This window comes from Dendronephthya gigantea, unplaced genomic scaffold, assembly GCF_004324835.1.
Source record: "Dendronephthya gigantea isolate DGI-Jeju-01 unplaced genomic scaffold, DenGig_1.0 000005F, whole genome shotgun sequence".
Taxonomy (NCBI): domain Eukaryota; kingdom Metazoa; phylum Cnidaria; class Anthozoa; order Malacalcyonacea; family Nephtheidae; genus Dendronephthya; species Dendronephthya gigantea.
Genome location: NW_021163015.1, coordinates 2,310,379 through 2,326,423, shown reverse-complemented (window position 1 = coordinate 2,326,423; position 16,045 = coordinate 2,310,379). Strand labels below are relative to the sequence as shown.

The following is a 16,045-nucleotide window of genomic DNA, read 5'->3' as shown; positions in this document are numbered from 1 at the left end:
CTAAGCCGTTTCTATGAACCACGACTTGTCCTTGGTCTTAAGTGTAATGCAGTATTAGGTTAGAGTTTCAAAATACTTCCCTATGAACACAGTCTTTCATGAGTCAGGTTTCCCAGTAACGTATATATATTTGCTTTGGTTTCCGAAACGGTGATTCGTATATAAGTCAAGGATTTCCTTATAAGAATAAATTATACCGATATGGTGGGAATCTAAAATCCAAATTGCCCTTCCGTTTGCATATATGATTAACAACGTGATGTTAATATCTTAAACAATAAAACCGAAATTTCAGGACAATTCGAGCGAGTTGCTATAATTGTGTGGAATTGGCGGTCTTGATCGTTGAAGACGATTTCCACCATCTAATGATGTCTTTCGGTTCAAATTTCACCCGAAATGAATTGACTTTAAACGCATGTCTAGTGTCTTACATCGTAGAGTCACCGACCGAGGTTTATATCGACAGTACCATCTCGGCTTGTGTCATAAACGCCATATTGCTCATCATTGGTTTTGCAATGAACTCGTTGGTCGTCGTGATATTTGCTACGTCGAAACAGCTTCGATCCAAGTTGACATTTCTCCCAATATTGGTTTTATGTTCCGTCGACTTAGCCACTGTGTCGGTGGTGCATCCATTATTTCTGATCCAAGCAATTGCTGAGGTGCAGGGGTCTCCTGATTGCGTGTATAAAATCGCGTATTTCTCAGCGTTGTACATATTTCCAGGAATGTCTGCCACCACATTGCTAATAATGAATGTCGAAAGATACATTGCTATCGTCTGGCCGTTGTGGCATTTACGGATTTCGGGCAAGAAGCAAAAATTCATGCTGGCTTGCGTGCTTTTCTGGCTCGTGATTGCAGCCAACGTAGCGTGTCGGCTCTACAAGCCAGCGTATTCCAAGCCATTCACGACGGCTGGCGTGAGCATGGCTTGCTTAATAACACTTTTCATTTACGTTTCCATGTTTCAAGTGGCGAGAACGCGACGCTCCAAGCTGGAGGCGAGCGGGGATATCGAACGTGACTCAAACAAAGGCCGACAGAACTTAATCCACGATTTAAAGATTGCAAAAATGTATTTCCTCGTGGTCGTATTGTCGTTCATATGCTATCTTCCCATTGGCATAGTGGTGTTTGCGACGAAGTACCCTTGGCGGGAAAACGAGGCTAGGCGCACGCTGTTGGCACAAGTTTATATGTGGGCGAACACTTTCATCTCCATGAATTCTACGCTAAACTGCTTAGTGTTTTTCTGGGCGAACGCGAGACTAAGGCGGGAAGGATTGAAGCTATGGCAACGGTTATTTAAGTCAGTGCAAACCGATTCAAGAGGAAGCTCCGAGAGTATTTGACTTGAGAGGAGGTCGTATTGCACCTGCGCGTGGCGACTCATGCATGAACTTGGACGTGAACTCTTGTTGAACTTGGGAATACAAGAAGAGTTGTTATGCTAGCACTAGGATACCCTGAAGAGCGATGATTGACGAGCTCCATCTCGTATGCGAGAAACATTGGAGTTTTAGTTTTGCTCGTTAACTTGTAAGAATAAGCAGAAAATATGACTCTCTCTATAAATGCGGTTTCAGTCTGACTTGAATTCACTGTTGCAGAGGCTTGCGCAGTTTTCAAAGGACTGCCTTTATTGAATTAACTATATATATATATTGTTGACACAGGGTTAAAGTTGTATTGGTTGTAGGAATTAAGTTTGATTTGCGTAGAATCACAAGAAAGCAGATAAATCCGCGAGCAACGTTCTTCCTTCCTATGCCGTCCAGAGTCGTCTATACGCGCATTTAGATTCGTTAGCATTCATCGGCGCCTCGATCAGTCTATGATACCCCGCGTTGAAGGACAATAACATTACTTAAAATACTGTACCTTATAATATCTTTATTCAGCACTACAGGAATATAGCTTATTTGTGAGATTCTGAACTACTCAAATTTTATCAATTCAACCTGAACACCATTTGGTTAGTTACATGTTTATTTCTAATATAAATGATGGTGCTGAGTCACTGAGCGTCAAAGATGGTACCGACCATGCACGTACTGAATCTAAATGTGCGTCGTAAACGAAATATGCTAACGTCACTGAGTAATAATATTTGTCTTTGAATTTCTATCTACGCAGAAATTTATACCCTCTTTACACCCTGAGAACCAAGTTGATAAATAAAAGGCATCCACAAAAAATCATGCTGTGAAAATTGTTTTCAAGGATTGCTTCGATTTCCTAGGGATTGTTTTTATCGAGAAACAATGCAAGGTGTAGGCAGGCAAAAAGTATAAAACTTGACAACAGATGTATATATTCTACTATTCTTATGGCTGTTCTGAAGTAGTTTTCAGGCAATTCATGCTGGGGCCACTTTCCACCTGCTTTGTAACCGACCAATTGAAAAGCCCAATTCTCAGTGGCGTGAGATTAACAAACAAACACTTGAACCTTGCTATAACGTATGCGGTAGTTCGCGTCAGTCGTGTGGGAAGAAGATTTTGAAGTCGAATATACGAAAGATTTTATTATAATTTCCCAGAATCGGAGAGAAGCGAAGAGTTGTGCTATACCATTGAAACAACGGTAAAATTTTACGATACAGGGTCAGGAAGAAAATGAGTAAGTTGTCGAAAAAGGTTTTATTAATTTATGTCTGTCTATTTTATATATACTTCAATGTTCGCTATCGAATATAAACTTTAATTTTCACAGTTCAATTTGTACCGGCGAGGCAGCATTAAAAATCGTCTATTTCAAGACCATATATAGGGCAGTGTTTAGCTAATATAAGGTAGCTAGCTCCGCGCAATGGCTGAAGAATAAACAAAAATTAAAAACTACGATTAAGTTCAGCCATTATTGCGTCTTTGTTTGCACAAGGCTTTCTCACTATCACGGCTGTTTTTGAGAACGACTGACAATCAAGGATCTTATTAAAAAGGATCCCCGAACGTTCAGTGCCTATATACGATTAACCAGGATAATTTAATATAGTAATTTCTGCCAAAGATGTTGAGATTAGTTGGCGCAGTTTATTGAATATTACTTGCTTGTGAAGCAGTATGCATTTAAACAAGTGATGAAGATAATTTAGTTTGATATCGATTACTTTTTGTGTGCATAAAAGTCATATAGTCTGATAAATACAAGCACAATAGGCAACCAGGAACCGTCAGTTTTAAAAATGAGCTGTATCAATGGTTCCACCCACCCACACAGGTGATCGAGAAAGGGCTTGTATAATTTTATAACGATAGACCTATATATACCGCTTGGTCTGAGTTTATGTCCAGAGCGTGGGCAATATAAACGGGAGAATATATGTGAAAATAATTTGAAAATTCATAAATAGTATGACATTTGGTTGGAAAAACAATTGACATTGTAAAAAAGCTTTAGCTTGGGCTATAGATCTCTATAATTACATAAAGCTTAAAATGCACAATTATCATGAATATAAGAATACAATTTCCATTCTATTCCTGGCTTCAAAATTCATTTATTGGCTATATGTTCGGTGTGAAAAAGCTTTAGCTTGGGCTATTAAATCGCCCTAAAGCGTATTTTAAAGACCTAAGTTTTCGTGACATTTTTTACCCGAACAATGTGTTCAGTTAACAGGACGTGAAGCATTTCGATCTATTATGGATCTATGGATCCCCTTGAAAACATCGCATTTACGATTAAAATAAGCGACGTTGAGGTATGTCGAGGTGAGAACAACTCTGGCTTCGCGGTGAGCTAGCGTTTATACCGTTAGGTTACCGAAAATCTCCCAATTGAAGATGTTGTGACAATTTTCTGACAGAGTCCCAAAAACACCTGGGATCAGAAGATATTTATGCCTTCCGTATATTTATGCCTTACACTATTCCATTGTTACGTGAACGAGCTCCTGAGCTGACGGGTCGTGGATCGTAAGCGCTCTAATCCATAACTGACGTTTTCTTAAGTGTTCAAAGCTCGTGGTCTTTATCTCTTCCCTAATTTGTACATAAGCGAATACGATGATAGAGCTTGGGTCAGAATACTTCATATTGGTTTACCAATGATTTTGAAATAGAGTAAAAATATCTCCGTATAAACTTACTGGCTTGTTTTAAAGCTGATGCAAAGCTACAGTTGTCTTATAACCATATATTGTTCTTCGAATAGGTTTTTTCTTGTATTTTATTTAATAATTTTCCGCTGGAAAAATGGTGTTTGACATTGTATAGGTTTACCAGACCAGGTGTTTTTTCTCAATTCTTCTAGATAACTTCACGAACGGAAGTGAAACACGTCCTCAATACGAAAATGTGTCTATTCCCCAATGGGGTTTCAACTCCAGTTGTGATTGGCGCACAGCGGCCACAGTGGACCTGGCGATCTCTTCCATCGCGACATTCTATAACCTCGTCGTAGCGTTTCTCCCGTTGCGCGTGTCGCGTATGTACTCCATGCAAGGCGCTGTGATCAGTAGCCACACATGGGCCGCATTCTTGGTCAGTCTGTACTGCGCCTTTTTTGATTCACGCTTTTTGAACAGCGAGCAAGAGGTTCGAGGGGAAAGATATATACCCTATGTACTCATCTGGTTCCTCAGTTATCACTGTGTGTTCCACATGCACCTTCTATCGTGGAATCAACACCACTCCGTGACACGGTTTAACGCTCATAACAGGTGAGTTACTAGATGCGGAGAGAGAGGGTGATCTCTGCCACTAGTCCCACTCTGCACAAGGTAAGAGTAGGAAAGTCTAGTTCATCAGTCGCCATTTTACCTATCCAGTCTACCTTTATCCTAACTTTGAGAAGACTTGCTATAGTCGAAGAACTTCAGGACATATAGCTTGTGCTCAAAATGCTAGTCCAGATTATCATGTGGAATTCACTGACCGCCTTGTTAGTAATTCCCTGTGGTGAAGCGAGCTATTTGTTAAGGTTTGCTCCTGAATTAAAATCCTTCAATTGGTTTTCCAAGGTTTGCATCGCGTTCCAAATTGATACAAATTGAACTAGTGGTCTGGACGTCCTCCATCGCCCTGACATTGTTGGAGGTTTTCTTTACGTACGATCCATTAAACTATCCTGATAGTCAGTTAGCTTCAGTTTCCAAATTACGTCTTATCGTCATTCTAATCTCCATGGCGTTTTGCTGGTTCGGACCGCTAGTGCTGGTCGTCACCTGGAATGTGATTATCTTCAGTTTCCTGCTCAAAGTCATACACCATGGTTATGAAAAGAAAAAACCACCAGAGCCTGAGGTTTGCGATAACCCGCTTAAAAATCATAGATCCAATCTCAAGATTAATCGATCTAATCGCATAGGTTTTTTAATCCGATCGCAGGATTCATTGATCACTCTAAGACATTGAATACTAAGGGCTGCTTTCCAGTTACGCGTTTTTTATACCGGCACTTACACGCACGGAAATTTTTAAATGCTTCTAAATTTTTATTATTTAACATCTAGGTCAACTAATGCATACTAAAATATGCGGAAAACTAAGTTCTTTCGATTTGTTTACTTAGTTTTTTCAAAGATGACATCTATAAGGATTTAGACTTTTACGTGGAAAGCAGCCTTAAAACTCGAATGATTCAAAAGTAGGCGCAGTTTCCAATCTTAGGATTCAAATAAGCAGACTGTAACTCGGCTTTCAGTCTTTGGGCTCCATCATTCAACTTTTGGTGTGAATATTTTCATTTAGACGCCTGAACGAGACCTCTCGGAAGCTGCGCGTAACCTGGAACCATGGAACACGTTAGGCGGGGTTGAAACTTTTTACGAAGATCCACCGGAATACGCCACTTTGCCAGATGACGTCGAACACCAGCTTCAGCAAAGCTTCGTGAATTTCATCTCCGTGACCACATTCGCTACAACAATGATCATCTGGACTGGCTTCCACGTGCTTGCGATATTTCGCACTGGCGGCGAAGTCATGAAATATTATCATTTATACGAGGTCATCTACAACTGTAAGCTGTACATCTGTGTCTACACTGTCGCCAAGTTCCTTCTTCTGTGCAATCCTCTGTGGATCTTTTACTACAGGCGGGAGATGCGAGTGTGTGCGACGCTGAAAAAGCGCCACGGTGTCCCTCAAGAGTAGTATACCGGACCCATCCAAATGAGCTGCGTCGGACCTTTAAGACGGTGTTACGCTATGCAATTTTCCTTGGAACCAGTAGAATTATAATTTTGAGGGATGTTAATTTGTAAGGAGTGTTCGAAATACTAAGAAAACGTCAGCGGATTTTAAGAAATGTTCGTATTTGAAAACTTTAGATGCATCAGGAGTAGTTTTGCATTGCAAGTTGCAAGGAAAGTTGCATAGTTTAACACCGCCTTTAGCAATCTTGTTTTACTGGAGCGAGAGCTGAAAGGGCGTTATCTATCAGATAGTGATCTTTTCAACCGCTGTAAAAATGCTTTATTTTTTTTACGAGACAGATCCCCGATTTGAAAACACCAAGGTTATACCGAACGATGGGCAATTTCAGAACGATTAAAAAACAATATCCGGTGGATAGCGCTATTCAGTTTTCAAACCGGCCACTGAATGATATACTATTATTTTGTGAAATTTAACAGACCTTTCAACTCACACGCAAATCGGGTGAGATACATTGATTTCCCGACGCATGTATACATTTCATATTTCTTCAAAACCTGGTGCTTTTAGCAGAACGGTTGACAGTAATTGGGATGAAATACTATCTATAGTTCGATTTAAATGTACAGTGTTGGGAGGTCTTTACATTTCTGAGAAGATTGATTAGTTTATTTGATAGTTATATTATTTACATGTCGCATGACATTTTGAGAAAGGCTGCATTGTGAGAAGAATAGAGAGTTAATTTCATCATAGGATTTTATGCATTATATGAATAAACTAATTTTAGCCTTAAAAGCGAGATAGTGTTGTTCTACACCGCGGAGATTGGTAAAACTTAATACTTGGACTTCAAATTTGTTGAGCAAAAAGATTTATAAACATGCTCTACAAAATATGACTTGCACAGAAGATTTGAAGCTTGCACATGGTAAAAACGAATCATCTGACTGATTAACAACCTTCCCTACAATTTAAACCTCTGAAAAAGGCCATTTCACAGCTGTCAGATGTATATGATGAGCTGTTTAAAAGATTGCAGAATGCATGCGTATTCTGAATAAAAAACGAACTTTTTTAACTCATTCAATGGTATTCTCTTTGATAGCGATACGGAAATGCAGTGAAACTATAATTAGATTTTCGGGTTGCAACTTCATAAACACCAAATTCTGCGGTGTTGTGCTGTCGCCTTATGCGTAATTCCGGCCTAGTACAAGTAACGTTGTCAATCTGCGATCCCGGTTTTGTTTATTACCGTTGAAATGCATTCATTTGCGTGAAAAAAAAGGGCTAAAAGGCTATCTATCACACGCACAAATGTGGTAGCTACAAAGATGCCGGCACAGCTGGCTGTTTGTATTTTTTGGCCACGTTTATTTTTAGCTTTGTCGATGCCCAAGAAGACGAACAACGTATGCATGTTTCATATGCATATGTTGCAATAAATTATATAACGCTTCCGTGTTTCGATTCGTATAGGTTTTATGTTTAAAGACATTAGCGCCACGAAAGTACGTTTAAAATAGACGGTTTAAATTTTCCAAGAACTTTACAATAGCGTATTAACCTTTCTCACGATATAAGCTTACATGGTAAGTCCGTTGCAAAATGATAGGCAGGTTCGTAATGACAGAGGCCATATTGCAAAAGTGACAACACTTAACTGATGACGATGCCTACTCTGAAAAGCACCGTTGCAAACAAAAGATCTTCTATACAATGCAACAACGATTCCTATCGATTTCACGACTATTGTTTCATCCAAAACTTGGGGAATTTCTTGAATTTTTCCGGCGATAACTTATAAATTGGGAAGGAAAACGCCATTAAAATATTTTTTACACAGACAGAATTAATGTATTAAAAAGTTCGGTTGAGAAAACGCTTAGAACCGCGGCGTCTAAACCGGGTTTTAAAAGATAAACATTTTGACGCATTTAAGTTCAATTATTGTTTAAATATTGTATATTTCAAATAAATAATGTGCCCTTGACTTTAAAAGCCTTCGTTCTGGCTATTTATTTACAAATTGATATCTGAAAATGACGAAAAAAAACCCCTGGATTATCCTTCGTGCTGCAAGCTCCCCTCGTGATGAAAACTACCAGCCTATTTGCGTTTAATTGTCTTGCTAATTAGCAATTATGATGTTGTGCGTATGTGTTTAATCATGTGTTTAATATGGCCGGTATCATTGGTTGAATTCCACTTGCATGAGTTTTTAAGACACGAGGAAACGCGTGCGTTTCTGTTGTATGCAAATCATTGATTGTTCTTAGTGAATTAAATCTATACGATAGATATCCTTACGACAAATACCAGATCAAAATACGTATAGATCAAAATTTCAGGATGGGAATTGCTTTTGCAGGTCCTACTGCAGGAGTCTACTCGTCCGCGAATGGCCTTGCGACCAGAAATATAAATACGCTGAGGTTATTTTTGGTGTCCTTCTGTGTTCGTGTATTATGATAAACATTTGGGATCTGTACTTTCGGTTTTATAGATAAAACGCTATAATTAATATTCTTAGGACGATTTCAGCTCATTGAGGTTACATATAGACGGCTGTAACCTCTATTTAAATATATGGCTATCAACAGCGAAGGTAACTAATATGCTTGTCGGCTGGTCACAGCATATAACAGGCCTTGTATGCTATCAAGAAATGCTACATCTTAAGCACCTGGGTCAAAATATCAGCTGTGGGCGATGTGCATTGATATTCGGCCAGAGTGAGCTAAATTGTAGCATCACCACGTTGTCAGTTGTACCGTCGTGAGGGAACTGCATCTCGAATTTACTTCGTTTTTCTGATAAACGCTGAAGTGGACTAGTATGCGCGAATATCACTTATAGCTGTGCGTCTTATCTTTGCGATCTTAATGTTAAACCTCTTTCTTGCTTTCTGTTGACACAGCATGTTTTCATTAACCTTGTATAGTGTTGTTTCCAATCAGTGTATTTCTTCATTATGACGCGAGCGAAAATCGTTTAGAGACAGCGCATATTTGCAGGCGTCAGGCGTGCAATACTGTGCGCAAATATCACACCTCTCCGACGCGCTATACACAAGGACGGTGTTTTTAAATCGATATTAACGTGTAGCTGTCAACATTGAGCGAGTGTAATTCTTTTTAATGCCCCACATGGGTCAGCAACAGGTATAATTAGATAATAAAAGAGCAACGCGAATTTCACCTGTGCTCGCCCATTCGACCGCAGGCGAAGTGTCTAAAATGATTTTAAATCGATTTGTAAACACAAAGCCAAGCGTTTTCGCGAGGCTTTTAAAAAAGAAAACAGGAAAACAAGGAATTCGAAATTTTGCTTTTGACCACTTGTTGTTGGCCAAAACATATTTCTTTATCTGCAATAATCACTTGTGATCAGTAATCACCACAATCTAGCAAAGTTCACCTCCTGACCCGAGACTCTTTTGCACAGCTCCGCTTTAGTGTATCAAATAACGCAGGTATTTTCTCATTATGATTTAACGTCCCGTTGCGATGCTTTAAACGGTTAAAAAGCCCATCAATTTTGCGCTAAACTGCGCGGTTTCGCGCAGACGAACGCCTTGTGTCGAAGGCGAACGTGAAGGCCGAGCGATTTGTTGCAATCTTTTCAAATCTCGTTTGACGTCGGCGCACGACTCAAAAACCACCCGTTACATGTGAAACGCCCGCAAGATGACTTATCAAATTGTTCAGCGATATTACCTTAATAGCCCTGCTATATACAGGGGAAATTATCAAAGAATTATAAACAATTGTCAGGTACATTGCTACATAATGTTCCCATTAGCCCATTATTTCTCGTCTTAAACTCGGAACGCAAGCGTTGGATTGCACATTTAGTGCGCTAAAGACGGATGAATTGCTCGGAAAACAAGATCATTCTTCGCGCAAATCAGTTATGGAAAAGTCATTATCTTGATGCGTTCCCGAATCACTGAGATATTGAGCTATTTAGGCGCTGGAGGAAATTAAATTTGTTTAACTACAAAAGGATGTGCGCACGTGTTGTTGTGCGTACCGTTTTTCTTCGCTTGACGGGTGCAATCACCTGACATGAATTACCCCATTAGGGCTTTATTGCAATCAAACATTTAATGGTAATCGGACGAACGACGTCCTTAAACTAATAGGTTATGGCTATTTTTATTTGGCCATTTTAGCGGATGATTTTTTGTTTCCTGGTTTCTGTTTCGTGTCCGTCTCTCGATTGTTCTCGTGCGGTTTAAAAGCGGAGCACGTTGCTTCGTTTTCATTTCGAGTCGCGACCATTAAACCTCGCGACTGCCTGCCAACGATGCAGCCCCGACATCGCTTTCTTTTTTAATGAATTGCTTGACGTTGTCAAAATTAATAATTTTTAAATAATTTCAGTCGTCGGTCTCCTGACGTTCGAAGTTGAATAAAACCCGAAGCGCCGCGATATACTGCCATTGATATTTTTCGTTGGAAAGATATCAGTATCAACCCTAAACAGAGAGTTTTTGTTGTGGTAAAAACAATTGTTATGTAACCAAACTACATATACATAAACAATTCGGGAGAATTGGGTACGTACGACTCTCGATTTCTTCCCCAACGTTACGCAACGAAGATTGCGTTTATTTTTTTGCCAGCCTATTTTAAATCTGTTTATTTTTCGGCGGGTTTTCACGACCGGCAATTTATCTTATATTAAACCCTTCCCCATTTAACTGCGAATAGTCACACCGCTGGTTTTAACGACCTGTTAACGACTTAGGGGCAATTTCGTGCCGTTTGTCTGAGCTTGGTTTTGGCACGATCACAAGTGTGCCGTGTAGAAAGCGTGCAATTGTGTCGCGTATCCGTGGTTGCTCTTGTTGACTGTTTGTGAAGCGTTCGACATGAAAGATGCACTCAGCCATAACCAGGGTAATATCGCATAAGCGAGCTCGTTTTGTCCAAAGGCTGGTAAAAATAAAGCGAAATTGACGACCAATCAGATTGAAGATCGCACCGGAGCAGCCAATGAGTGAATTGAAGAGCAATTCACTTGGCGTTTGACTGCGACCATTTGGCTTCCTAATTATCCTTATCGTAAGAACAATCACTTTTATCAGACTATTGATTTACTCAATAGAAATCAAGTCATAAGCAAGTCTCTGGCAAATAAGTAGGACCACAGCGGGCTGTTGTGAAGACACTCCGCAGCGGTTAAGAGGCCAGCAAATACTGAGAGGTCACCGGACCACACTCACGGAACTAATCCGTGTGTGTTTAATCGTACAGAAGACTACGAGAAGATGCTGCAAGGGTATCCAATACGTCGAGGTAAAGGCAGCCACCGCAACACATGGCATGCTCATTTCTACTCCACACCACCGGCGAACCCAACTCCGCATTTCATCGAAGATATCTTGGGTTTGAAGTCGTCTATGACAAGCAGGGGCAAAGGACTGAAGAAATACGACGAGGAAAATGCTATGGAAGATCATGATGATACGTATCGACAATCAAAGCAAAAAGAAAAATGCAAATCACGCGGTATAAAAGGAGCTATTATGGAAAAGAATAGAGGTAAGGAACGGTTTATATACAAAGCAGCACAGTTCTAATTATTTTAACAGTGGGTGATTTGATCAGGGGATAACACGAGTCCAAATGCTTAGCCACCGAAATGCTTACAAAATGTTCGGTCAAATGAAACGATGTGCACTTGAGGTGCAGCTCAATTATGTTCTTTGTTACGAGCATAAGGAGAATGGCTTTCGTATTTAATACTCAGTACTCGGGCCTTTATTAGATGACTGTCATTGAAATTAGGAATAAAAAAGTCTTTGTGTGCGATGGAGTTACAGCTCATTGTGGATATTACACAGCTTGCATGTTATCTAATTTATCGGTTTAGACAAGCTTACTCGCATATAGACTGCCGCATTTATCACAATGAAATCCAAAGTCGACTGTGCTGCGGCAACTAGCAATTTTACGCCGCATAACTTCCATCGCTGATCGGTTCTCTTTAGCCAGTCACTCGAGAATACGAAGCGTCGATCTGGGTCACCAAAGAAGTCATGTGAACTGTAAACTAGATTTGCGCTTTTTGCTCTGAGAAAGGTCGTGAAATTTGCGCAATTGAAATGTATTTTGCGCGCTAGCATATTCAACTCTATCTTAACATGGATCTAATTGCCATGTTGCCATTTGGATAAGGCTATTAAGAAATTGCTTAATTGGTGCATTTAACATGCTTCTTGTAACAACTACCTGTGGTCATTCTAATGCTCTATTGTTAGAATTTTCTGTTTTGTATAACAGTGTTATGGCGTAGGGAAACATGCGAGAAACCGGCGTAGTTTGACTTTGCGTTACATTTAGTTTTGCGCTATTTAAAATGCCTGCGGTACGATGAGTCTTTTTAGTCATGGCTCGGGGTATTAATTGGGTTTATGCACGGAAGCGGTTTTCAACTTGAGCGAATATTGCTATGTTTGTGTGCTTCGTATTACAAAAGGCGGAAATACGATAATCCAAGTATTTTACAGCTATAAACTTGGCCTCGAACGAGATATAATTCAAGTGCGTGCGGCTATTAAGAAGGAAAAGACTATTAAGAGATCGCTTAGCTTGTTTGTCAACTGAGACCCCGCCTTGAACGTTCCCAGCCAAAGAAAAGATTAGAACGGAATGAGCATAATGCACTAACTCAGGCATGTTTTCGATTGTGGGTATGAGAAGCCAGCAATTTCTTTATAAACCGATTACAATTCTCTGTTGTTTTTTAGCGTGGTAAAACCATTAACAATAAATCGCTTCGGGGATTATATAAGCCAATGTTTGAAAATTAAGAATAGGCAAAACTCTCAACTTGACAACGGCAAAATTTTTAGGTTGCTGCGCTTTGAAAGAAAAGTTATATTTTCCCTCTCAAAGAGTTCTTTCGTTTAGTTAACAAAAGAGCAGGCTTATATTTGCAGGTATAATATCGTTTGTCTTAATGAAAACATTCAGAAATTCTCTGTTGTGTTGACACCCTGCGACCGCTGTTTCTGGTATGGATCTAACGCGTAATGTGCGAAATATCACAGTTGGTTATTTGATTTTCAACAATTAGTGACAAAGTGCTAAACAAACCCAGCAAAATATCAAAACATAAAAAAATATACGTAATCGAATTATCGAAAATACGATTCGCTCGATATTTAACCGCAGAATCTTTCAATTTTTCGCATCTTGTATATTGCAAGTTTTCGGGCGAGTACACGCGCGTCTATAGGCAAGGTCTTGGTATGTCAATGACGAGGGTATGCTGAACATATGCAAGTATTTAGGTTGAGAGTAGATGATGCATGTTTCGCCTTGTGGCTAGGATATATTGCGCTTGTATAGTGTGCATTGTTTCCGCATACAAGCGAGCATTGAAATGCTGAAAGGATATTTGAATACGCTATATTGAGACTCGAGTGAAGCACGTCTTTAACGATATGCATTCTTTGAAGGCATTCTTAGATGTGAACGCATGAATTGCCTATAAATCTCAACCATGTACATGCAGGCATTTTAATTACTTTATTGTCACTCTAAGTCTAAATTTATGACGGGTTTGCATCAATTATAGAATAAGTGGCGAGCGCTGAATATCCCTGGTTAAATATCTCCATGTAAGTAACCTGGGCTGAATATACATACAATCCACACCTCCCTTTTCAGTCACGTTCTGTTCACTTCAACTTTTATTTGAATTGAATTCAACATGCTTACACAAGCTATATTTCTCACATGCAATACACAATAAGTTTCCTGAATCCAAGGGGCGTGTGTCTATTAGAAACTTCTTTATGTGTTAAATTTTAATCGAAAGCGTAAGAAATAAATTTGAAAATATAAGCTACGAGCTGTATTGGAATGAATATTATACGCCGTCGGCTCGCGTGTTTCCTTGACACGTCTTCCTTTGTTGGTGGAAATTGATAAAGTAGATTCAAGGAGGATTTGGAACAAGCAAATTTGATCGAAAAGGTCGCATTTAAAAAAAGTGATTATCCTAACTCCTGAGAATCAGATTACAGTTATTTTTGACCAAGCGAATTGAGATCATAGCAATTAGTAGTTTGTTTTAAAGTTTTGATAACTTTCAAGAGGTTTCGAGGAGTCAGGAATGAAAGATCTAAACAGAAATTCAAGTAAACTGGAGTCCGGTAGAGATAGGTTCCTGAGTGGTTGTGTACAATGCTTAGGGGGGAAAACCGTAAATTTTTTATCATTGCTAAAAACGACGCATTTAAAGAGGGTTTAAAAAATTTGGCGCACTCGTGACTAACCTTATCGATATTGTACATTCTCCGAGGCCTTTGGGCTATATTGACCGCTGTCAGGCTAATTTAAGAGTAAATAGATGTGTGACCTTATAGACTTGATCAGATCTCTTTCAAAAATATCTCATATGGGAGGTTAAAAAGATTCGAAGGGTTTTAATGTAACGATCCACATGTATTTTGCCAGGTGATTGACTTATGTATTTGAAATTTTATCGCCCTAAGTTTGGTGGTACTGTTACAATAAGCGTCTTATTTCGAAACTTATTTCGATTGGTGAAAAGTGAAATAGCCCTTCGATTCCTGGAGACAACAAAGCAAACTCGGTCTACTTGAGGTAGGGGCTGTTTACATGAGCCTGGTTACCCGAGATTCAACGAAGCGTGAGAGGACTTTGAGGTATTGAATTGAAATAAGTCTTTATGACACCAAACAAGCACATGCTATGTTGTGGTGATTATACAACTACCAGGTTCATGTTATCTGCTCATTTCAATATCTCAAAATCTTCTCACGCTTCGTTAAATCTCGGATAACTGGGCACATGTAAACAACCCCTTAGTCAAGGATACTGCGATAGCTACTTCCCTGAGTAGCACAGTGTCCTCTAGACGTGTGGTGTTGCACGAAAGATTAACGCGAATCTACACCACCCTCTCTTCCCCGTGATTTTGATTACAAACGAACAATTGATTAACACATCTAATCTCGTCCTTTGTTTGACATCTCTGCAGATATTCCACGCACAAAAATCAAGGCAGCGTCGACGACCAGGACTACAAAGAAGGAAAAAACCCCATCCAAAATGGCTAAGCAAACACTGACAGCAAAACAGGAGAATCAGGTCGAGGGAAAGAAAAAGAAGAAGGCGCGGACGACCTTCACTGGCCGACAAATCTGGGAACTCGAGAATACTTTTAAAGAGAAGAAGTACCTGACATCCTCGGAGAGGAATGAGCTCGCAGAGCTGCTGAATGTCACAGATTGCCAGGTTAAAATTTGGTTTCAAAACAGGCGTACCAAATACAAAAAACTCGAGGTCACGCCGACGAACGGCGATGACGAGATCGGCGAAGAATCGTTGAGCGCCAGATGTTCTCCGGCATCACCGATAACTTCCGAAGATTCAACAACACACGACACCGAAGCGTCGTCTGGAAAGATATCACCAGAGAGGTTTTGCATAGGACAAAAATTTTCGGAGAAAAACGATAGAAATGAGGATAAGGAGGACGAGGACGTCTTCATGGACGTCGATGACAAAGGCGACTAAATTTAGTCGAAAATCAGTACTGTTTATTTGTTTGAAACGTTGCAAATTATTGCTTGTTTTCATTTTGCGTGATAAACTGCTGGTAGGTGCCATCGTGGTCAACTATACAGAGTTTACTTCGGCTTTTAAATACGCAACCAAGATGGCGGTAATTGCAAACAACGTATGTATAAGTACTTCATGTTAGTGTTTATGTGTTACAGTGCTCTAAGCACCTTTTAGATAAAAAGAGAAATAAAATGATAAAGTACTTTGGGCTTTGCTGTAAATATAGACAAGAATTGTAATTTTTAGAACGTAATAATCACAATATTCACAAACAAACGAGTGTGAGTCTGATCATTTTACAGCCAACGAATGCAAGTG

At 39.6% G+C, this 16,045-nt stretch overlaps 3 protein-coding genes across 3 annotated transcripts; all 3 read left to right on the top strand.

The window, feature by feature from the left end:
- Positions 1–345: 345 nt before the first annotated feature.
- Positions 346–2,189, top strand: LOC114516061 (RYamide receptor-like). Its single transcript, XM_028535421.1, has one exon. It carries the CDS (start codon positions 369–371, stop codon positions 1,359–1,361), a length of 993 nt encoding a protein of 330 aa, XP_028391222.1. The 5' UTR covers positions 346–368; the 3' UTR covers positions 1,362–2,189.
- Positions 2,190–2,485: 296 nt separating this feature from the next.
- LOC114516064 lies at positions 2,486–6,936 on the top strand. Its single transcript, XM_028535427.1, has 4 exons — positions 2,486–2,631; positions 4,267–4,675; positions 4,976–5,258; positions 5,706–6,936. The coding sequence occupies exons 1-4, from the start codon at positions 2,628–2,630 to the stop codon at positions 6,108–6,110; spliced, it is 1,101 nt and encodes a 366-aa protein (XP_028391228.1). The 5' UTR covers positions 2,486–2,627; the 3' UTR covers positions 6,111–6,936.
- A 3,980-nt stretch (positions 6,937–10,916) lies between these two features.
- On the top strand, positions 10,917–15,992 carry LOC114516327 (homeobox protein koza-like). The gene is made up of 2 exons (XM_028535767.1): positions 10,917–11,668; positions 15,141–15,992. Exons 1-2 carry the CDS (start codon positions 11,395–11,397, stop codon positions 15,677–15,679), a joined length of 813 nt encoding a protein of 270 aa, XP_028391568.1. The 5' UTR covers positions 10,917–11,394; the 3' UTR covers positions 15,680–15,992.
- The last annotated feature ends 53 nt before the right edge of the window (positions 15,993–16,045 follow it).